Source organism: Mixophyes fleayi, chromosome 8 (assembly GCF_038048845.1).
Source record: "Mixophyes fleayi isolate aMixFle1 chromosome 8, aMixFle1.hap1, whole genome shotgun sequence".
In the NCBI taxonomy this organism is placed as follows: Eukaryota; Metazoa; Chordata; class Amphibia; order Anura; family Limnodynastidae; genus Mixophyes; species Mixophyes fleayi.
Window position 1 is genome coordinate 132,203,789 of NC_134409.1, and position 24,000 is coordinate 132,227,788.

General features: G+C 41.4%; 1 protein-coding gene across 2 annotated transcripts in view; it reads left to right on the forward strand.

Moving 5' to 3' along the window:
• The window catches only part of COL7A1 (collagen type VII alpha 1 chain), a 151,663-nt gene that overhangs the window by 74,004 nt on the left and 53,659 nt on the right, over positions 1-24,000 (forward strand). For both annotated transcript variants that reach the window (XM_075183607.1, XM_075183606.1), the window contains exons 32-56: positions 1,396-1,422; positions 1,533-1,577; positions 1,950-2,042; positions 3,830-3,901; positions 4,019-4,054; positions 4,183-4,236; positions 4,530-4,598; positions 7,580-7,693; positions 8,719-8,745; positions 10,200-10,253; positions 11,057-11,128; positions 11,747-11,806; positions 11,947-11,982; positions 12,751-12,795; positions 14,779-14,814; positions 15,640-15,684; positions 16,803-16,838; positions 17,903-17,938; positions 18,020-18,052; positions 18,898-18,969; positions 19,526-19,585; positions 19,861-19,896; positions 20,450-20,566; positions 20,646-20,690; positions 20,864-20,935. In XM_075183607.1, coding sequence (XP_075039708.1) covers positions 1,396-1,422; positions 1,533-1,577; positions 1,950-2,042; positions 3,830-3,901; positions 4,019-4,054; positions 4,183-4,236; positions 4,530-4,598; positions 7,580-7,693; positions 8,719-8,745; positions 10,200-10,253; positions 11,057-11,128; positions 11,747-11,806; positions 11,947-11,982; positions 12,751-12,795; positions 14,779-14,814; positions 15,640-15,684; positions 16,803-16,838; positions 17,903-17,938; positions 18,020-18,052; positions 18,898-18,969; positions 19,526-19,585; positions 19,861-19,896; positions 20,450-20,566; positions 20,646-20,690; positions 20,864-20,935 — 1,392 coding nt within the window. The remainder of the gene's footprint in view (positions 1-1,395; positions 1,423-1,532; positions 1,578-1,949; positions 2,043-3,829; positions 3,902-4,018; positions 4,055-4,182; positions 4,237-4,529; positions 4,599-7,579; positions 7,694-8,718; positions 8,746-10,199; positions 10,254-11,056; positions 11,129-11,746; positions 11,807-11,946; positions 11,983-12,750; positions 12,796-14,778; positions 14,815-15,639; positions 15,685-16,802; positions 16,839-17,902; positions 17,939-18,019; positions 18,053-18,897; positions 18,970-19,525; positions 19,586-19,860; positions 19,897-20,449; positions 20,567-20,645; positions 20,691-20,863; positions 20,936-24,000) is intronic.

Consider the following 24,000-nt stretch of genomic DNA (forward strand, 5'->3'; position numbering starts at 1 on the left):
AGTACACACACATTCACACTCACATCAGTATATACCCAATGTAAGATAAATGTGAGATATTACTACCATATTGTGGCTATAACCTGCAGTGACATCGCTCTTCATCTCATGGGATTTGCATATATGCACTAACCCAGGGTTTCCCAACCCAGTCCTCAGGGAGCCCTAACAGTGCAGGTTTTCCAGGTGACATGTGATATAATTAGACCACCTGTGCATCTGTTACAATGTGTCAGTCAGTAATGATTACACCTGTGCTCCAACAAGGAGATATGGAAAACATGCACTGTTGGGGCTCCCTGAGGACTGGATTGGGGATACACTGTGCTAAACCAAAGTGCACAACATGTAGTATGGAACCCCAACTAGGGTCCCAGAATCTGTGTTTGGGGTCGTCTTTTTTGGGGTCGATATATATACATATCCCTGAACAATGACACACTGATACTTGGGGCCCCAAAACAATGACACACTGACACTAGGAGTCCCAGAACAATGGCACACTGATACTTGGGGCCCCAGAACAATGGCACTTGGGGCCCCAGAACAATGACACACTGACACTTGGGGTCCCAGAATAATGACACACTGATACTTGGGGCCCCAGAACAATGGCACATTGACACTTGGGTCCCAGAACAATGACACACTGACACTTGGGGTCCCAGAATAATGGCACACTGACACTTGGGGCCCCAGAACAATGACACACTGATACTTAGGGCCCCAGAACAATGACACACTGACACTTGGGGCCCCAGAACAATGACACACTGACACTTGGGGACCCAGAACAATGACACTCTGATACTTGGGGCCCCAGAACAATGACACATTGACACTTGGGGCCCCAGAACAATGACACACTGACACTTGGGGACCCAGAACAATGACACACTGATACTTGGGGCCCCAGAACAATGACACACTGACACTAGGAGTCCCAGAACAATGGCACACTGACACTTGGGGCCCTAGAAAAATGACACTTGGGGCCCCAGAACAATGACACACTGACACTTGGGGCCCCAGAACAATGACACACTGACACTTGGGGTCCCAGAATAATGACACACTGATACTTGGGGCCCCAGAACAATGACACATTGACACTTGGGGCCCCATAACAATGACACATTGACACTTGGGGCCCCAGAATAATGGCACACTGAAACTTGGGGCCCCATAACAATGTCACACTGACACTTTGGGCCCCAGAACAATGACACACTGACACTAGGAGTCCCAGAACAATGACACACTGACACTTGCGGTCCCAGAACAATGGCACACTGACATTAGCGGGTCCAAGCTATACAGTCATTTAACACCTAGCTTATATACAGTATATTGCACAACTAAAAACTAATTAATGAACGTGTTTCATCTGTTTAGGGTGAACGGGGGCAGAAAGGAGAAGTGGTAAGTACCAGTGCATGTGAACATCAATGCCACTTTGTTGCTGTTGTTGTTGTAGCTGTGTATTGTGTTCCACAAAGCTTGTTAAATGAAAATGGGCATTTTTCTTATAGGGGAGCACTGGACGTCCGGGGGCAACAGGACCTCAAGGAGAAACAGTGAGTATTATATATTATCCAAAGAGAATATTATACATTATTGTTGTTGTGTTATAATACACCACATGCCCTGTAGCGCCTCACAGTGGGTAAAGCAGGAACATACCGTGCTAGAACTGCATCAGTCGTATTTTCTCTTCCCTTTGATATCAGCAGAATAATTCTATCTCTGTTTTGTCCCAGAAATTTGTGCTAAGTGATTTTGTGATATGTAAATTGTGTGTCATTAAAAGACCACCAGCTAGTAATGTATTGGAAATCAGTGGTACTTTAAACTCATATACAGCCACTGATTGTAATCTACTGATATTACAATTTCATCTATGTGTATCATGGCATATGAAAAATAAAATACACATTTCTGTATCGCAGGGTCGTCCTGGTGCCGCTGGCCCTCAAGGTCCTGTTGGACCCCGCGGACCCTCAGGAGAGGGTACAGCTTCAAGAGGATTGAAAGGAGAAACCGTAAGTAACCAAACTCTGTCCCAACACACCTCACAGGTAACATTCCCAATTGTTATTATTACATTTTTTTGCCACACCCCTTTTGTGGAAGCCACGCCCCTTTCACAGGGCTTAAATTTGGTATTGTTGGGAGGATATTATTTTTGTGACTCACAATCCTTCGGTACTGTTCAATATTTTGCCAAAATTTACCCATTCCTGATGTTGTATATTTTTGTCGAAATCACAATTTTATTTTTCAAGGAATGCGACCACGTCAGGTTCACAGTGGAGGCAGCGATATTGTCCAGCCTCAGTTCACTGTTCCTTACTTTCATGCCACGGTGTTTCCTGGTGAACGTGGCTGCCCCTACTATGTTTGAGTGACCGGCCCACTTTAAGAAGGGATGTGATTTAGCAATTTCGTTTTTTTCAGCTCACTTTGTATTATTTTGAGTTTTTGTTGAGAATTCTTCCACTGTGGTAAGACTGACGCTCTTTACAGGTCACTACAGCAGCAACGGAGGATGAATTATTAATAGCACTACTCGGGCTAGTGCCACACATGCAGTTTATGTGCCATATATTGAACTCTAAAGTTTAAACCCTCTAGTTGCCTTGCGCACATAGTAGGTAGGACAATGCAGAGTTTCTGTCTTACGATCTAGGGTAAACTTTATGAACGCTGCAGACATTACTTATAATGTTATAGCGCCCCTGTTTTCAGTGCTTTGCACATACACTACCTGCATGTACCACGTGTAAGCATCAGGTACCTAGAATACTTAATGTAATAAAGCAATGAGGAAGTCAGATGCTTGGTTGCATAAGGAGAGGAATCAGTAACAGAAAGAAAGAAGTAATAATAATACCACTGTATAGGTCATTGGTACGGCCTCATCTAGATACTGTGTTCAGTTCTGGAGACCATATCTCCAGAAGGATATAACATACTTACCAACTTTTTTCAGTTGGTGTCCGGGAGACTCTCTGGGGCAGGTGGGCGTGTGGGGGTGGGGCTCAGAAATTGCGCCATTTTTCGCCCCGTAACGTAATGACGCAAAACAGGGCCAAATGCTGCGATTCCCGGAGAATCGCAGCATTTTGGCCCTAATTCGGGCATATGTGGGAGATTGCCACACTCTCCCGGGAGTCCGGGAGACCCACCCGAAATGCGGGAGTTTCCCGGACATTCCGGGAGAGTTGGCAAGTATGGGATATAAATACATTACAGACTGTACAAAGAAGGACAACTAAAATGGTGCATGGCCTACAGCACAAAACTTACCCGGAAAGACTAAAAGATCTTAATATGTATAGTTTGGAGCAGAGAAGGGAACGGGGGGACATGATATAAACTTTCATGTAGATCAAGGGGTATAACAAGGTGCAGGAGGGAAACATTCTACAAAGGAAGAGAAGTATTAGAAGACGAGGACATGTACTGACACTGGGGGGAGGTAGGTTCAGAGAAAGTTACATCACAGAAAGTGTAGTGGATAAGTGGAATAGCCTCCCATCAGAGGTGGTAAAGGATAATACAGTAGAGCAATTTAAACATGCTTGGGATAGACATAAGGATATCCTGACAAAGAACTAAGGATCAAATAGGGTTTAAGGTTACCATAGGTTAAAAAATAGGCAGAATAGATGGGCCAAGCGGTTCTTATCTAACGTCAAATTCTATGTTTTTATGTTTCTATGATAGTAATACATGGGGGGACTCAGGGCCCGTGACACAAGCCGGTGGACCAGAAGTTGGGTTGTCTGTATCACAAATTACTGTTATATATAAATTATCCTTATAGGGAGAGCCAGGGGCCGACGGCATCCCCGGAAGTCCTGGTCGACCTGGAAATGCCGGAACCCCAGGCACGCCGGTAAGTAAATAATGTAATATATGTGACGTAATTATATTTATTATTATATCTTATTTATCGTTCATGTTATACCGATCATAGATACACATATAGTGATGTCTGTTTCTTTCATTTCAGGGGGGCAGAGGTTCTGACGGAGACAAGGGAGATCCTGTGAGTATTCATTTCTGCTGATTTATTAATTATCAGGACTGTTTGGTGATGTTGGCACATAGAGCCCTTGAGAGTGGTTTTGCGCACTCTTCACTCCGCTAACTCACATTCATTTGGTCTTGTCTTAGGGGGATCGAGGAACCCCAGGCTTAGCAGGTCCAAAAGGGGACAGAGGATTTCCGGTAAGTCTAATGCCAATCAAAAGCCGCCTTCCTTCATTTCACCTGTTACCCGATGTCTGAGAGTTTGGGATGGGAAACCGCACACAAGTTCCGACAAATGTTGTGGAATAGGGCGACGCTGCTACATTTTACCCTTCAATCTATTTAGCAGTATTATCTGCTTATGTTTCCAATTGTTACATGTACCTTAAAATTCTGTCTCTATGCCTAGCCATAGGTATCGCATGAAGCTGAGTGTATGTTCTCTGCTTGATCGAGGTCACAGTGTGAGATTATTCCTTCTCTTGTTATAGGGTGAACCCGGCGAGGTGGTGAATGGTGGAACAGCAGTACCCGGCAGGAAGGGCGAGCCGGGAAACCCAGTAAGTGCATTAAACAGCAGATTCCTAAACGAGTTTTTGTCAAACGCAAAGACTGTCTAATATCCTTCCGCCTGCCTGTCCTTATGTACTCAGTAAACTGGCCCCTCCCAGTTGTATGACATCATTGTTTTTGAAATTATTCCACAGTGAAAGGCAAAAAAAATGGTTACAGAACGATGCTACAAACAATTTCCAGCTAAATAACAACTTAAAAACATAATAATAATAATAATAATAAAAATAAATAAATATTCTGCATTTAAATGTAGGGCTTATTACCCGTATACTTTTCTATGAATCATCTAGATTTAGATTTAGGAAATTATTGTAGGTCCCTGGACAGGGGAGGGCTGGTAAATTTTAGCCCGGGGGGGGCAAGACTCGAATCAGCAGCCTATTAGGAACATTTTCAAGGAAAAAATGCAGGTGGCCCAGTGACCCAGCCCAAAGTAGCCCACTATGGGACCTACGCGAGGGGCACATAGAGAAAATAGAGCAAATATTTTCCAAAATAAGGGAAAAAAAGAAAGAAAAACAACTGCAGTACCAATTGTGGCCACTAGAAGACGCAGTGAGCTTTTATTCATACTGTATATATATACATACAAGTTAACCCGTGCATGATACTCATGCATTCTAGTCAAATCAAGCTACTTAAGGTGTTAAAAAGGTTCTTGTCATGCATTTGGGCCATAGTCCAGGCCTCCTCAGGGGAAGAGCGTTACTTCCCGACGTAAGCGCCCTTTTTTAACGTGGTTTTGTCCACATGTCACCACCTCATCATTCTTCTCCATCACCTCATCCTTCATTTTCATCGCCACATCTATCCAGATGTCTATCCAGACACAGGGATCTCTCTCAGCTGTCCTGAGTATCACACTCCTCTCAATCTGTCACCCCCGGCAACCACCAACCACTCCCCACTGTCACCCCCGGCAACCACCAACCACTCCCAACTGTCACTTCTCCTTCAAGAAATATATATATATATTTTTAAAATCTTTATAAACACTTTTAACAATTAACAAATTAAATTAACAAATTAAAAACATCTTAGTATACCAAATTTCAGCCCTTTCTGAATTTTTTTTTTTCCACACACTAAGAATTTAGTAGGTCAGTGTATAACTCTGCCCAGCAGGTGGCGCTGCAGCTTGGTTTTATGTTTTCCACACACACACACACAGACAGACTAACACACGCCACTAAGCATTTATATTATAGATATGTTAGACAGTATAGTTTGTTGAGTATTTTAGAACACTGTCCATATATGTATCATACATGTATGCATATTATTTGTGTTCTATATCACAAGTACAAGGGTTGGAATGGATTCCATGAAAAACTTATATTCTCCTCTGTGATAGTCTCCTGTTCACCTTCTACGTTTGGAATCCCCTCCGTCCCGCTCTTGCCCCTGGGGCAGAAGTCATTTTGCCTGGAGATCATGATTCTTCTGCATGTTTGCATTCAGGAATTTGAGTACAAGTTTGAGTATAAGTTGTCTTAATAACTTGCTCAGCCAAGCTTAAATTATATATCACACATAGATGAATACCTGTAGAGTCCACAGCGTTCCACAATGTAGGAATACTTTTAAACAAGGCATCTTAGTAAAATTAATTTATTCACAATGAACATTAACAATTATTTAAAGAGGTTTTTTTTTTTCTTTATTATATAAAGCTGCAGAGACCTTTTTATTTTATTTATTTTCCATTATTATATGAATGAAAGAGGTTGGGGGTAAATGTATCAATCTTTCTAAAAAGGAAAAGTGGAGGTGTTGCCCATAGCAACCAATCAGCTTCTAGCTGTCATGTTCAAGAGTGTACTAGATAAACGACAGCTAGAATCTGATTGGTTGTCTAATTTACCTTGTTGTCTAATTTTGCACAGCCCCTCGTTAATATAACCTATCCTCCTGTGTAGTATATCGGGCGGGGGGCCCCCATGTTAGCTCCTACACCAGCTGGAGCACTGAGGACCTGTCCATTTCTCCTTAATAGATCTATATTGTTGTATTGAATGTATGAGTATATATGTTGCAGTTTGGCTTTAGGTAACAGATAGCAATCCCAGGGGAGTACTATCATTATTTTCTATAGGGAGGCAGAGTACACTAAGGGGCTTGTCCAAAACAGGTTGTTATCATGTTTTAAAGTAACATTCCAAATCTTTAACCTTTCCTAGAGACAGCAATTATTCCTCAATTTATTAATTGAAACATTTGGTGATATTTAATATCATGCGTTATTTATTATTATCCTGCAGCATTAAATTCTGTATATTATAATCATCATCAACATTTATTTATATAGCACCAGCATATTCCGTAGCGCTTTACAATTGGGAACAAACATTAATAAAACAATACTGGGTAATACAGACAGATAGAGAGGTAAGAGGGCCCTGCTCGCAAGCTTACAATCTATGGGACAATGGTTTGATACACAAGGGCACGTGCTACATCATATTGCACACTGGACCAGCTAGAATACAAAGGTAAAAGTATTGAGTGGGCTGTGTGATCAGTCACACAGCAATGTTGGTCAGAGGGTTGTTGTCTTGTGTTAGCTGTGTAGAGGATGGTAATAGGGTAACCTAGGGAGATTAAGAAGGTGGTTGAGGAATATTATAGGCTTGTCTGAAGAGGGTTTTCAGAGAACGCTTGAAGGTTTGAAGACTAGAGGAAAAGTCTTGTGTCACCTTTGTGTCTTTATCCTCTCAAAGCTTTCAAGGTACAATTTGCACATAGAAATATAGATAGCTCTGTCTGGTGCTACAAATCTACATTTATAAAAATAGCCCTGAGCTTTACACGGCACATGGTAGATCAGATACAGCTATGTACAGCTATGTATACGCCCACACGTATGTTGAATTCAGTAAATCTCTTTCGCTCTAGGCTACTTCCTGTTCTGTCTCTGGACGTGATTTGTTATGATGACTTAATTATAAATCTTTCTCTGCGTTAGGGAATTCCCGGCCAGTCAGGAACTCCGGGGCAGAGGGGAATCCCAGGAAATCCAGGACCACCAGGGCCAGAAGGACCGAGCGGACCCCCAGGTGTCTCCGGACAGTCTATCAAGGTAATTTTATATATCTCAGCGCCTCGGGTGTCCTACAGCAGCTACAGTACTTGTCTTACACACAAAAATAACATATGTGCAACTCAGATAACGTCTAACGGGAACATTGAATACATTTATTGTATCTATAACTTCCTACGTTGTCTTTGACCTATTTGGCTTCTAACAACTGACCGTGCTTCCTAGGTCTGTCTCTACGTTTAAATGTACACAAAAAACAGGTTCTGACCCCCCCCCAACTGCATGACATCATAGTTGTTTCACTGTAGATCATACTTGCCAACTTTTCCTCGTTGGCTTCAGGGAAATCCCGGGGGAGGTGGGTGTGCGGGGGCGGGGCTTGATGAATTGCATCATTTTGGCCCTGCCCCCTAAACAATTGTCACAATTTTGGCCAATTACAGCAGGGCGCAGGGCTAAGATGATGCAATATTTGCATCATTAAGCCCCCCCCCCCCCCACCACTTATCTATTGCGGGGGTGAGAACCGGGAGGTTTCCCTGCTCTCCCGGGAGGTCTCCCAGAAATGTGGGAGTCTCCCGGACATTCCGGGAGAGTAGTCAACTATACGTTAAAGAAAAGCAGCTAATGAATCTCTAGAGACTGAAGTGTATTTTACATTTCTGTCTCCATTACTGAAGTCATGTTGTCTTATCTGTCAGTCTTTGATTAATTCTTGGTCTCCATGAAAATGGCCACCTCCATAGGCATCAATACATGGACATAGGACACAATTTCTGAACTGTGTCATCATGCCACCGATGGCGAAGCCAACCACGTCTTGTACTGGCTCAGCATAGGGAGAATGCCAGACTCTTCACTTGGGTATCAGGACATATCCACCCACTAGTTTACATTCTGAAGATATAAGAGGCCACTAAAGAGTTTTGTGATCATGTAAGGGCTGGGGCTACTGACAAAGCCATTTTAAACAGAACACCAAGTAATGTCTACATATATTAAGGTATTTATATATATCTCTGGGACCAAGTCCAAACCTTAAAAGTGTTTCTTTCTTCTTCTAGGGAGAGAAAGGAGAACGAGGTGAGAGAGTAAGTGCACTTCAAATTATCTATTGCAATATGTGATGTTTGCTACAGGGCTAAATGTCTCCAGCGAGTCAATGATATTGCAAATACTTCAGTCACCACTAGAGGTCACTCACTGACCACTCTGCCCAGCACAGAAGACGGGATAAAGAGAAATTTGCACCAAATCAACAAGAAACAACGCCAAAACCAGAGCGCTAATGTCAGTGGACTAATGGACTTTACTTTTGTTCTAAAAATGTAACTCAAAAGACCTAACCCTAACTTCTCTGGAAATTAATCAGATAAAACCTTAATCTTGGTAATAATTTTAAACAATACATTTAGTCATATAAATAGATACCTATCTAATAACATATGAGCAGGCATATTATTGTAAGATAAACAAGTGTTACAAGCTATAACAAGCAAATCTGACAATTCAATGGGACTTCTAGGTGACCAAATGTTCCACCAGTTTGGAAAGTTATATGTAAGTCCGGAACTGGGGCAATGTAATTCTGCAGAGGGGTTTCCATCAGTCTCCTTGTTGCACTTGTTCTTTTTAATAGCCAATGATAGAGAATGTCAGAACCCAAAAAACAACTTTGCAGCACACTGGTGCATAGCGGGAACTGGCTGAACGTCCCTGCCCTAGCGTTAATGATGTAAGTAGGAATCACGCAGGAGGGAGGGAGACCGCGTGGTGCAGACTGTACGTCCCTCCTCCTAATCTCAGATATGACCTCGCTGCATTGTGCGCAGGATGTCACATGATGCGGAGGAGGTCACATGATGTGCAGGAGGTCACATGATGTGCAGGAGGTCACATGTTCCAGGCTAATAATAAGATCTGGTTCAGTATTATTGTCTGTTTTATGCCCCGTAGAGTTCACCCGCTAACACACCTTTTATTCACTTCCTATTAGCAGATAATACTACAATATAAGCGGTAGGTGGCAAAAGTATTATAAACAGCTAGATATTCTAAATATTCTCCTACAGAAGCCAGCTTGGTCGGTGTTTACAATACTGAGTATAACTGTATTGAACCTTATGGCCAGCACCTTAGCAAAGATTTTTATGCTGACCATGGGCCCGGAAGACTCTCGTAGCAGAGGGTCCTGGGCTTCCCTCATAGTGGCTGGGAGTATGCCCAGCCCTGGAACTGTATTGGGGAGGAGGTTAGAAGGCTCCATGGTTAGGCCATGCCATTGGGAGGATTCTTCAACTATCATAAGACCCTAGTGTCAAACCTGAGAGGAAGACTTCTACACTTTGCTAGTTGGCGATGGTGGTAGAGCTGAAGGCGTTGTTGACCTCCATAGGACCAGTTGCCAAGATCGCCCTTGGCGCAATGGGCTGTCATTGTGGAGAGTGGTGCTTTATTTTTGCATGCCCTTTATGACCATGTTTTTACATATTTCTATTTGCTTTTAAGCTCCCACATAATTAAAAGTCATCTCTTTGTCCTCCAGGGTCTCCCGGGACAAGTCAACGGGGTCGCAAGCAAAGGAGAGCCGGGAAGTCCAGTAAGTACATTTCCATAATAACTCATCCAATGCATCTTACATTCAGTTGTTTTTTATATTAATCACCCAAAGTCACTAACAGTTCCAGGAAGTTTAAAGGGGTCGGAGAACCCACACAGTTGACTATAATTGTTATATATGTCATTAAAATCTGCCATTAAAATTAATTTTTTGTTTTCCTAATCCACCCCACCCACTGACCACTCACTACTGTAGCCTTATCGGGCCTATCAGCATAATAATTGATATCCGTGCACACTGCTGGGAATCTCTGGTGGTTGGGATGAACACTGAACTCTGCTGCAGAGAAACCAAGCATGATGGTAAAAGAACTAGTCTGCTAATGCTCAGCCAATCACACGATAGAGGTGGAAACAATAGAGATAACTTGTCTGCATTATGTCATTTTTCGAATATTGTTTAGAAAATTAAAAGAAACATTTGATTGGTTGCTGTGGGTTACATCATCTTCATTCTGTGGTTTTACAGTATATTAGAAATTGGTTACATTGTAAGATTGTTAATGAAATGTTGGGACAGACTTATGACACCAACCAGTGAGCAGGAAGACAACACTACCCAAGGTCATTTTTCTATAAATGTTGGGATGTATTAATTAAGGCAGATAAATAGTATCTTTGTACCTCTGCACTGTGTAGAAGTCATAGCAAGAGGACTTGCAATACCTAGAGTCGCCACGAGGGGGAGACAGGTGTCGCTATTTGCATACTGCGGTCATAGAGATTACAGAAGCCATTAAAAGTAAAATGATTATTAACACCACCTCTATTTATAATTCTCAGGGTACACCTGGTCTTAATGGGACACCTGGCCTCCGGGGACCAGCGGGATTTCAAGGGCAAAAGGGCGATAAGGTGAGTGGACATTTTACTGGTGGTCAGGCCTCTTATCCACCACAATTAATCTGATGTGTTTTATTATCATTTTTAATTGTATTAATGAACATGCAAATGGATATGACACTGGAAACCATTGTGTCACCATAAGGCTGTTACTATTGTTTAGTAGCATTGCTGTCGTGCTCCGTTTGGTTTCTGGTTTTCAGAACGCATTTATTTCTACGTACATGCCTTTACCCGCATTGTGGAAACCTACAGTTAGAGCCAAGCGCTAGCAACAAGTGCATGACAAATATTACTAACGTTAAAACATGTGACTACTAGATACCTGGCCTTAGCTTTATCAGAAAAGCATTCTGGGAAATGTAATTGTAAGTCTACAGCAGCTTGAGATCTAAAGGCGTTGACACCTTACCAAGTAAGTATGAATTCAGAGCTACCTGGCTAAAATGTCTGTGTTACTAAACAATGTGATCTAGGTGTGAACACTTCTCGCATAATATATATGATTGAAAGCAATGACAATTACAACAAATTCACAGCAGTCTCGCTGACAATGTCTAGAGTCTAGACATTCTCGGTCGCTATGAGATACTACGAAGGATGGACTTAACTTTAAATCGTTTTGTACAGGGTGAAGCAAGTGAAGGGCTCCCGGGCGTCGCAGGGCGAACAGGAGATCCAGGTGATCGAGTGAGTTCCAAACACTAATTACTCGCAGGGATTTGAAATTGTTTATTCTACGCTGAAGAATTATATATGTAATTGCAGACATATACAATGCCACAAAATGACTAATCCAGCCTGTTTCAATTACATTTTATATCCATTAGGGACCCAGAGGTCCACCTGGGGAACAAGGAACAAAAGTAAGTATTGGGGGGGGAAAGACTTCAACCATGTATTTATTTATTTAATCTGAGCAGTAATCTGCTATTTCCCATTTGACGGGTCTGCAGACTGTAGTCTTAGGCTATGCACACTCCTAATTCCTTTCATTATAAGTTTCTGTACCTGTAAAGGTGTAGAGCAACAAGTCAACCTAAACACATGGCCTTTCTAACCAATGAGCAGGGGGTAGATATATTAAACCTTCTAACAATGAGAAGTGATTGTGTTGCCCATAGCAACCAATCAGAATATAGCTATCGTGTTCTAGAATGTATCCGATACATGATAGTTGGAATCTGATTGGTTGCTATGGGCAACACCTCTACTTTTTCTTGTTGGAAGGCTTGGCAAATTTACTTCACACAGTTGCACTGCAGGAGTAATAAGCAATATATAACCCATATATTAAAATAATATGGGACCAACATTTCCAAGGTCAGACATATTTCCACAGAACAGATGATCTTAATCTTGTTACATGCGATACAGTCCAGGCGGATGATAAAAACGCTACAAACTACATAACGACATGCTTATCGAACGTGGTTATAATGTCATTCTGGGGAGTTTGAGATATTCTTCAATAAATATTAAATTATAAATAGGATAACAATCTCTAATGGGAATTACATTGAGTATACAGATTTAGAGGAATGATACTGTGCAGTTTGTCAGCACATCTTAAAAAAAACTGGGACATTGATACTGAAATAAATAATACATTGTCCTCTGCTTTGTTTTGACAGGGTGACCGCGGACAGCCTGGGATAGATGGAGATGCTGGGGAGAAGGTGATTGTGAAATCTTGTTAAATCTGATCGAAAATTATTCATATTGCTGAATGCAGAAAAATACAGCGAGATATGAAACAGCGTATACTGCGATTATCCCCTTTTCTTACACGTGTTTGTGTAATTTCCACAACTCACCAGCAGGTGGAGTCTTAAAAAAAGTGTTTGTAAAATATAATTGATGGTATAATATTTTAGGATCATCATCATCATCATCACCATTTATTTATATAGCACCACTGATTCCGCAGCGCTGTACAGAAAACTCATTCACATCAGTCCCTGCCCCATTGGGGCTTACAGTCTAAATTCCCTGACACACACAGACAGAGAGAGAGACAGACTAGGGTCAATTTGATAGCAGCCAATTAACCTACCAGTATGTTTTTGGAGTGTGGGAGGAAACCGGAGCACCCGGAGGAAACCCACGCAAACATGGGGAGAACATACAAACTCCACACAGATAAGGACATGGTCGGGAATTGAACTCATGACCCCAGTGCTGTGAAGCAGAAGTGCTAACCACTTTATGTTGACGTATTAGGACAAAAATTGTTCCACAACTGGTATAAATGCCTTTTTGAGTTGAGACTTAGGGCTAGATTTACTAAGCTGCGGGTTTGAAAAAGTGGGGATGTTGCCTATAGCAACCAATCAGATTCTAGCTTTCATTTATTTTGTACCTTCTACAAAATGATAGCTAGAATCTGATTGGTTGCTATAGGCAACATCCCCACTTTTTCAAACCCGCAGCTTAGTAAATCTAGCCCTTAGTATTTTATATCGTGAGGAAATTTGTTGGTAATAACTAATATTCTTATAATACACAATTGATATTCTTATAACACACAAGTGATGTAATATGTGTATAAACCCCTGTAAATAATATCTTTATAAACAGTGAATTGTGTTGTCATCGCTTATATTCGGTGAGTTCTGATGTCATCACTCCAGTATTCGTTAGCAAAACATGTGTATCATAAGGAATAATGCATCCCCTACTGTAAATTATTATGGATATTAGAAATACCTCATCTCTGTCACCCTGTGCTCGGACCTCCGTGGCCTTTCCACAGATCCCAGGCCGCACAGACATTTTGTGGGCGGAACCAGAACTCCAGCCTATGAGTTCACTAGGAGTTAGTGACATCACTGAGGCGTGAGGGAGAGTGATGTCACTAGTTCCTAGTTCACTGATAGGTTGAATATTGGTTCAGCCCACAAGATGGCTGCCTCAGCCGTTTGTGTCACAGGTTACTTTAAAAAAAAAAAAAAGCAACGACGTAAAAAACAAAAACAAAATAAAACACATTAGTTATTATATACTGACAATCCTGAAGAAATGAGAACATTTTGTAATCAAAACAAAAGTGAACTGTGCAAGAATATCAGGGGCAAACGCAGGATTTGTAGAGGGGAGTTTCCACACCATGACGCCAGTGGGTGTGACCAGCATGCATGGGGGCGTGGCTATAATATTAAACATTGCTTGGCTGCTCTCCAACTTTTTCTATCCCCATAATATACATGGGCAATGCTGCGTGCACTACTGTTGGGTGCATGCAGCTATCTCTTTTCAAGCAGAGCCGTGTGAAGCGGGAGCAGGTTCCAGCCACCTCAATTATACAGAACCCCAGGCTTGGAGGGGAGTTTCCAGGCACTAGAAACCCCCCCCCCCTCGGTTTGCCTATGAATATATGCAGCAGTTACCTGTAACGAGTTTATAAATGTCCCCAATACATAAATTGTATATAATGCTCCTATTTTCTGCAAAGCCCATTCCCAATTTTCTCATGCCCCTGCCTCATTTCCATACAGGGTCAAAACATGAACATTTCTGTATACCCACCCTTATAACGTAATGCACATAGAACTTCCAGATCCGCATATACAATCATTTACTTGGTGGCTTTTTAAATGTCCCCCTGTCACCTCAGCAATAGAAGTCATTATATGTAGGCTTAACTTGTGTTTGAATTACAGGGAGATCGCGGTGCTGCAGGATTTCAAGGACTTAAGGTCAGTAAGAAGATATTAACGTCTTATCCTATATAATAAGGGGCTTTAATCTCTGCATCAGGAATCCACAAGTGAATGGTCATGTACAAAGTTATTCTGTACTACCAAGTAAATTAATGATTATTATAAAAGTATTATTGTGCACAGATACCAGTACTTGTTAGAAGAACCGATGGTTGTCCATGTCGGGACCCCTGAAGTTTCTGAGCAGTTCGCCCCTGCCTTAATTTGGTAACGGTCACTTTGTTGACTACAGCGTGCTACGCATCGATAAAGTTGATTGAAACGCTGCAGGTCCTCCAATACCAGCTTTCAATCAGCTTTATTGATACATTGTTACTGAGCGGTTCAAAGTTCTCCTGGGTGGTGAGTGACTGTTTCTGGGAATGACAGGGGTGAAATTCTTTCGGACTGAGAGGGTCTTACACATGGAAACCCCTTGGTTCTGTCACTTGGGAAGGTGGCTAATATTACATGGAACTTAAAAAAGTTTTTTGTAATTTAAGGATTTTTCTCATAATTGCATCGCTAGTGCTTGTAAAAGTGAATAAAAATTATGTTTTCAAAAAGTTTATAAAATTATATTTTGTGTCTGGCTCGGATAATATGTCTCACTCTTTTTATCTTATTACCATCTTTATACATTACTATATATATAATGTTATTTTCTGTACTACATTACTTATCCTCCAATTATTGCTTGTTGAACAGTTTTGTATGTGTTGGTCTCTGAGAACAGAATACAGAATTATCAGCAGTTTTCCTATTGTAGACAGGTATAATATCATGCAATGTAACTGCAATCCTTACGTTTTTACTCTCCAGGGGAATGCGGGACAGAATGGTCAGCCTGGTGCGACAGGACAAGCGGTAAGTCTCTTGCTTAGTACGCATATGCGCAGGGTATTATTGCTGCCCTTGGCTTCCCTAGACAAATCACATCTTACGGAGCTACTGCAGGGTAGTGGTGAAGTGTTTGTTTTCTTTATATTGTGCACATAATTTCTCATGTGTTACATTGTAGGGGAGAGTCACAAAATTGACTTTTAGGTTTCTTTACAGTCTCCTCATTTAAGAAGCCGCTTTCCCCGTCATCATGGTACCCTTGTGTGCCATTCTAGGCATACACAACTTTCTGTGTAGAATCGCCCATTCCGGCACACACCTGATGTGATGTCTTGCATGGCTATTTAATCCAGTTTGTTCTGTGGCTCAGCAACAGGTTTCCTGCCTGATAGTTACCAAGTCCTCTATTGTAGTAAGTTAGAGTACCCATTACTGTCCCACCCTTGCAGTGGAATAAATCCTCTTCTGTGACCCTGACCTTGGCTCGTACAGACTTTGATCCTAAGCTGCCCTGACCCTAGGCCTGTGCTCAGCTACATCTCACTGATGGTTTACTTACCCTTATCACTGTCCCCTGTCAACTGCTCTATAGTGGGATTAGTCTGATGGTTGTGACCTGCTGTGTGCATCCCCCTCCAAAGCCCAATACTTCCTTTTGGTCCCTTGAACCTGAGTGGGTCAATGCAAACTGCTAGAGATTAAGTTGACCCACATCTGGTTAGGAGTAACACTTATATACCTCAGGCCGTATCCCCGGGCACAGCATGGAGATAATCACTGTCCTAGGTCTAGTGTCCTGGACCTACATCAATATTTTATCCTTCTTTATATATGTTTCTTATTTAACCTTTGATCTCGCCTAGTAATATTCTCAGGCTCGTGTGCACACAATTGAAGTAGTATTCCTGCAATGTGGCTGAAGGGTCCCGGATGAGGCTATGGAGGTGATTCCTACAATATATATGGCCTAGAGGTGGCTTCCCAGCACTCCCCACATTTGCAACTAATGACCTTGCTGACCTATGCATGTGTACCTCTAGGACTATGCAGGAGATGCAGTGCAGAGCGTACGACAACAATACATTTAGCAACACAAATAAAATCAGACTCACAGAGAACGTTAAATTCTCTCTCTTTAACAGGGTCCTGCAGGACTACAGGGATTACGAGGTGAAAAGGTAAGTCGTGGATTTAACTTTTAAATTAAAATTTTAATTATTATTTAACGATTTTTATTTTCTTACTGAATGGGGACCTGTCTCCCTCTCACTCCTGCACATTAAGCAGATTTGTAAACACATGCCCCATCACTAAACATATATTTATATTTACTGTGTGTTGAGGCTGTGTAGTGTATGCTATCGACAACGTCTGCATGAAGTTAGCCAACTTCTGAGCAGCTATGACGATTCATGAGTATTAAGAGCGGGAACTGCCCATGTTCTGGCAGAAGCATGCTCAGTGTGCTCCTGGGAAACATCCCATGACATCATCAGAAGTCAGGTTGCTGTACATTGGCTCTGAAGGGTCAAAAGAGTTCAGTGAAAGAGGAATTTCTGCCTACATCACCACTTTTATCTAATATTTTAATAGCCAATTTTTCAATATACCCCTCCCAATGTTACCAATTTTGGTCAGACTGTTTTGATTTGTGCCCTCCAGAATGGGGGGTGGGATAGAGCCTTGGGGAACTGTGAGTTTTTGGCAGCTCCTTGAATTGGAAAAGGGGGTGTGGCCACAGCATGATGGGAATGTGGCCACACCCCAGAGGAGCTTACCTAGCTCTTTTGAAATGCTAGGCTGCCACTTTCCTCCTCTAAACACCCATTAATTGCCATGCCCACCAGTACCAGGGCTATGCAGAGCTGTGGTGAATGGCATCCCAACTTTCGGACCCGCGGGACAAAGATGTCCGCGGACAAGACTGCGGAATAGTTGGGGGGTATGGTGTACTAATATTTCAATTACTACATTGCAATTATGTTATTACTCAGACTGTACTATCAATGCTAGATTTATTATCAATCACAGCATAAGCAGGGGATCCCTTGTACACACATTTATATTAAAATTAAAAATCACTCTTAAAGAACAGTACACTCTGTTGTCATAGCAACATGTCATCTCTCCAATCAGCATATTGTAACTGGTGTCACTGTGTGACTGTAACTGTGAGCAGGTAACATTCATGTTTATTAGTAATGGACATTGTAAAATGTACAATGTTTGTATGTAATTTCAGGGTGACCAAGGTGTTCCGGGGACACCGGGGAGCGCAGTAAGTCAATTATATACTCTCCGGGATTGCCATACTATGCATAACAGGTGACAGTGTATCTAATGTATGTTTCTGTTCCAGGTATCCACTGCATTCGGGCCCAAAGGTGATAAGGTGAGGTGATAAACAGCTGGCTCTGCATAGCTATAGGATCTATTATGTGGAATGCTTGGGACTTGGGGTTTTTCCGAATAAGGAAGGTATCCGTTATTTGAAGCACCATGCCCAAAAAATATACCAATATCCCCCCTGTTTTTCCCAGCACCTTCCATCTCTTGCATTAATGGACGCAGAGGTGCTCCTCGCAGTGATTGTAGGAGAACGTGATTGGTGATATTATGCTTCCGGAACTGTTTGGGTAACAGGATTCCAGATAAAAGATTCCATAGCTGTATATACCTACGCAATACATATTTTTTTAATTAAAATTGTAATTCTTCTAAAAAAAAAAGAAAGAAAAATATAGTGTCATTAGTGTAATTATTAGTCCAAAGATGTAATGTCCACCCGTCAGCCATACAATGTGTAGGCTTTTTTTGTGAATGCGACAAAATTAATTTTTTTCGTCTTTTGTCGTGATCAGTAACAATAAACCTAAAAAGTTTCAAGGTGCGTATGACTAGGGTCTGAGGACCTAGTCAAACCTAGTCCATTGTATTCAATCTGCAACTCCAGATTGTTTGGGATTTACTCAGTGGGCGGGGTTAGAATAACTTGTAGCCAATCAGAGCAGCATGAGATGACTTTTCTGATCTTGTGGGGGTTCAGTGACCTGCAACGTTGTATCGAGCATGGATAATATACCCCAATCTTTAATACATTGTTACCTTTAACCCTTCAACAACCATCAATATATTTATTGCAATAGGACGATTAGAAAGAAGCCTTTTCTTTGTAATTGTTGTTATCACAAGGGAACCGCAGTCGGACGACTTATTGATCTGTCTCTTTACTTACAGGGTGATCGTGGGACTCAAGGGGCAGAAGGCATAAAGGGCTCCAGAGGTGACCCTGGGGAGAAAGGGGAGAGAGTGAGTATCCACAAAACATCATCGTCATAATACCAATGTCCTTTTCAAGGCCAATAACGCCAATGTATTCATAATTGCCACAGATATATTAAATGTAGTATAACATTTCAGTCTTTTTCATATATGTTTTAATGGTAACTTTCTATAGCTGTATCAGCCGGGAGCCCCAAACATGTGTTGTGCCCTAGACCAATGTCAAGTTTGCCTGTGTGTGTAATTTAACCAGAGGTTTATCCAGGTTGAAGGTCTTGTTTTCAACCACTAACTGGAATAAACCTGAAATATACAATTCATTGTTGTTCATATTGGCAAATGACAATGACGGTCAGTAGTTTTATCCATAAAATATAGAGTGTCGGGGGATTAACAAAAACAAAACATTTATTTTGATCTATTTTCCAGCTCTCCTAGTCTTGGAGTAATAATATTGTCTTCTATGATCACTAGTCCATGGTGTGGAGACCATATAACAAATTTCTTAATACAGTGGTCCTGATTATCTACAGTAAAAGTATTGTTCCATTAATCAACTGTTTGTTTGTTTTTTTGGGATTAGGGTGCTCAAGGATTTGGTACGCCCGGCAATCCAGGTACTAAGGGAGAATCAGGTGAGAGGGTAAGTGTTACAATGCATCTGTCATTCATCTTATTCCTGGGACGAGAGTATTGTAATGGTGAAACATTGTTACTTGGAGTCTTATGTTATCAATGCAAAAGTGTAAATCAGAATAACAGATCTTACAGATGTAACGGAGTATAATGTTATTTGTCAGGGATATGTCCTGGATGTGTGGTAATGCATTGAAGCTGCCGGTTTAGCATAGGATAATAACATAATAATAATAGTATAATAATATACTTATAGTAATATTTTACTTTTCTTTCCATTAGGGACTCATAGGCCTTGTTGGGAAGACAGGACAAAAGGTATGATCATCGACTTATAATCAGCTATTGCTGCCGTTCTGTACAACTTATGGCAAATCCAAGGACTTTATGGTCACTAGAGATCTTTTAATTAATTTTAACCTAAGTAAAGTTTCTAGATTAATGGTGCCCTGTATGTTGTATGTTATCTCTCTGCATTAACTATGTGCAAACCAGCATTGTGCATGTCTTATCTATGACTCTTATCTATGACTGTTGTCTTAGCTGTAATATTTGGGGTCTTCTAAGCACATCCCCATGCCACCTGCTTTAAGACCTTGCCCTCAAGATATTTTCATATTATAGGGTTATCGCAGCTGGTCACAATTGACAGGTGCACTATGTAGACAAATAGGGTATTATAGTAAAAAAGCAAAACATTGGCACGCAGGGGCATAGTGAACACTAAAGCAAAGACCGTAACACCTTTATAGAAGTCGTGGAGGTTACTGCTACAGAAATATTACTACTTGTAAAATATAAAACATTACCAACAAGGGGCAGGACTGTCATTTCGTGTAATTTGCCACTAAATATCATAACTACTCCCCAGGGAGAGCCAGGTGACCCCGGACAGAATGGGGAGCCCGGAAAAGCAGGTTCACCGGGACAAATTGGACTTCGGGGCAAAGAAGGAGACCAAGGAGAGAAAGGAGACGAAGGGACACCGGTAAGTCTGACCTCAAGCTTAGGGACTGTGGCCAGATGTAGAGCCCATAGCTTGATGGATTCCTTCTGTCTGTTTGCAGGGTGAGGCTGGCGCTCCAGGGAAGAACGGTGAACGAGGCCTCAGGGTAAGATGGAACAGCGCCCCAACTAACGCTCTACTTGTTACATTGTAGCAAATGGAAGTCTCTGGTTTGATACAAACATTTTAGCCAAACTATTTCAACCTTTAAGCGGTATACGATTTTTTTCCTCCGACTTTTTGTATTAAATGCCGATGATATTATTTTGATTTCGCCAGGGTCTTCCAGGATTAAGGGGTGGTCCAGGCGAAAAGGGGGACCAAGGAGACCCAGGAGAACCTGGGAAAAATGTGAGTAGTGAAAACCACGTTCATTCCACCGGTGTCAAAGTGGAGTACGCTGGGCTCCAGCAGATGCCAGGGTCCCACTTAGAAGTCAAACAATTATATATTTTAAGGCGCACATGGTTATTTTAATACAGTAAATATTCAAGTATCCATAATATAGACATGGTTGATTAATGGCAAAATAAAGATACATTTCTGGTTCTTCCCTTGAATGAATAAATAATATGAATTCATTGCATATAATCTGCCAATAAGGAAATAAATACTGTTCAAAAAACCCCAACCAAGGCTAATTAGTCCATAACTCAATAGTCTCTCAATACTAAGCTGAAATTATTGCCTCCACGAGGTGAAGGAGCGGACCCCCAGCACAGCTGCAATGTGATGTGGACCTTTTTTCTCCCAAATGTCAGCAAGTCTGATTGTTTTCTCTGGAACACAGAGGACACGACCGAGCTGACCAATACTGGTAACTAATCCAGCAGGACATTTTACCAATATTGCACTAAAGTTCACATAACACCAAACTTGGCAACTTTGAATTTTTGATGACCAGGAGATCCTGCTAAGGAGGAAGGGGGTGGGGTACGGTCAATCGCATCATTTTAACCTAGCCCTTGCGACAAAATTGCCAGTTTGTTCATGTGAAACGCGTAATTGAGGCTCCAATGATGCCCGCTTTCTAGTGGAAGGATTGCGGGAGAATTGCCTGCTCTCCTGAGAGTACGGGAGACCTACGGGAAATTTGTGAGTCTCCCGGACATTTCTGGGAGAGTGGTCAAGTATGCATAACACTGCATGATCTAATGGAGCATATCGGGCAGATCAGTCTTCACCAGCACGGTGGGGTCTCCTGACACGTTTATCTGCCCCTTTCGGTAGCGGTTTCATCAGAGGCAAAACAAATATTCTTACTTACATAAACATTGTTACTGCGGCACCGTTTGTTTATTTATTGATTCCACAGATGGTAACGTCCAAAAATGACAAATAAAACTTCAGAAGCTTTGAATGATGATACATTCCACCCTTTATCTCATGGGTGTGTTGACATCCTGATAATCACTTGTCAACCTTATATAATATGAACAGCTGCGGGACAAACACACAACAGTAACATTAATGCTGAACTAAAACAGGGATTAATAATAAAACACATTTATATCAAATATAGGCATATAGATGAATATATTAATGATTCAAAACTAAAAATGTCATTGGGCTTCAGATAATCATTTTAATTATAATTGAATTTTATAGCAATATAATTAGTCTTTATATAATCAATTGAACAACATGAATGGTCACTCACATCCTATATACAGTGTCCATGTAACATAAAGTATGTAGTCACCTAACGTAATGTATGTACTCACCTGACGTAATATATGTACTCGCCTAACGTGAATGTATGTACGCACCTGACGTAAAGTATGTACTCACCTATCGTGAATGTATGTACGCACCTGACGTAAAGTATGTACTCACCTAACGTGAATGTATGTACTCACCTGACGTAATGTATGTACTCACCTGACGTAATGTATGTACTCACCTATCGTGAATGTATGTACGCACCTGACGTAAAGTATGTACTCACCTAATGTGAATGTATGTACGCACCTGACGTAAAGTATGTACTCACCTATCGTGAATGTATGTACGCACCTGACGTAAAGTATGTACTCACCTAACGTAAAGTATGTACTCACCTGACGTAATGTATGTACTCACCTGACGTAATGTATGTACTCACCTAACGTGAATGTATGTACGCACCTGACGTAAAGTATGTACTCACCTATCGTGAATGTATGTACGCACCTGACGTAAAGTATGTACTCACCTAACGTGAATGTATGTACTCACCTAACGTAATGTATGTACTCACCTGACGTAATGTATGTACTCACCTAACGTAATGTATGTACTCACCTAACGTAATGTATGTACGCACCTGACGTAAAGTATGTACTCACCTATCGTGAATGTATGTACGCACCTGACGTGAATGTATGTACTCACCTGACGTAATGTATGTACGCACCTAACGTAATGTATGTACGCACCTAACGTAATGTATGTACGCACCTGACGTAAAGTATGTACTCACCTAACGTGAATGTATGTACGTACCTGATGTAAAGGATGTACTCACCTAACGTGAATGTATGTACGCACCTGAAGTAAAGTATGTACTCACCTAACGTGAATGTATGTACGTACTTGACGTTAAGTATGTACTCACCTATCGTGAATGTATGTACGCACCTGACGTGAATGTATGTACTCACCTAACGTGAATGTATGTACGCACCTGACGTAAAGTATGTACTCACCTAACGTGAATGTATGTACGTACCTGATGTAAAGGATGTACTCACCTAACGTGAATGTATGTACGCACCTGACGTAAAGTATGTACTCACCTATCATGAATGTATGTACGCACTTGACGTGAATGTATGTACTCACCTAACGTGAATGTATGTTAGCACCTCACGTGAATGTATGTACTCACCTAACGTGAATGTATGTACGCACCTGACGTAAAGTATGTACTCACCTAACGTAAAGTATGTACTCACCTAACGTAAAGTATGTACTCACCTGACGTAAAGTATGTACTCACCTAACGTAAAGTATGTACTCACCTGACGTAATGTATGTACTCACCTGACGTAATGTATGTACTCACCTGACGTAAAGCATGTACTCACCTAATGTAATGTATGTACTCACCTAACGTAAAGTATGTACTCACCTAATGTAATGTATGTACTCACCTAACGTAAAGTATGTACTCGCCTAATGTAATGTATGTACTCACCTAACGTAAAGTATGTACTCACCTTCACAGTTGGAGTAGAGTGTGACGGTCCACAAGGCATCCAGTATAGGCACCAACTAGATATGGTATAGCCATCTGTCACTCACCATAGGGCTCACGTGACAGAGTATTAGTGAGGTATTCTGTTCTGCCAGATTTTTAGGCTTCACAAAAATATTGGGTGATATCAGGAGACAGATAAAGCTTTTCTAGAGCACACGTAAAGGGATGGTGCGAT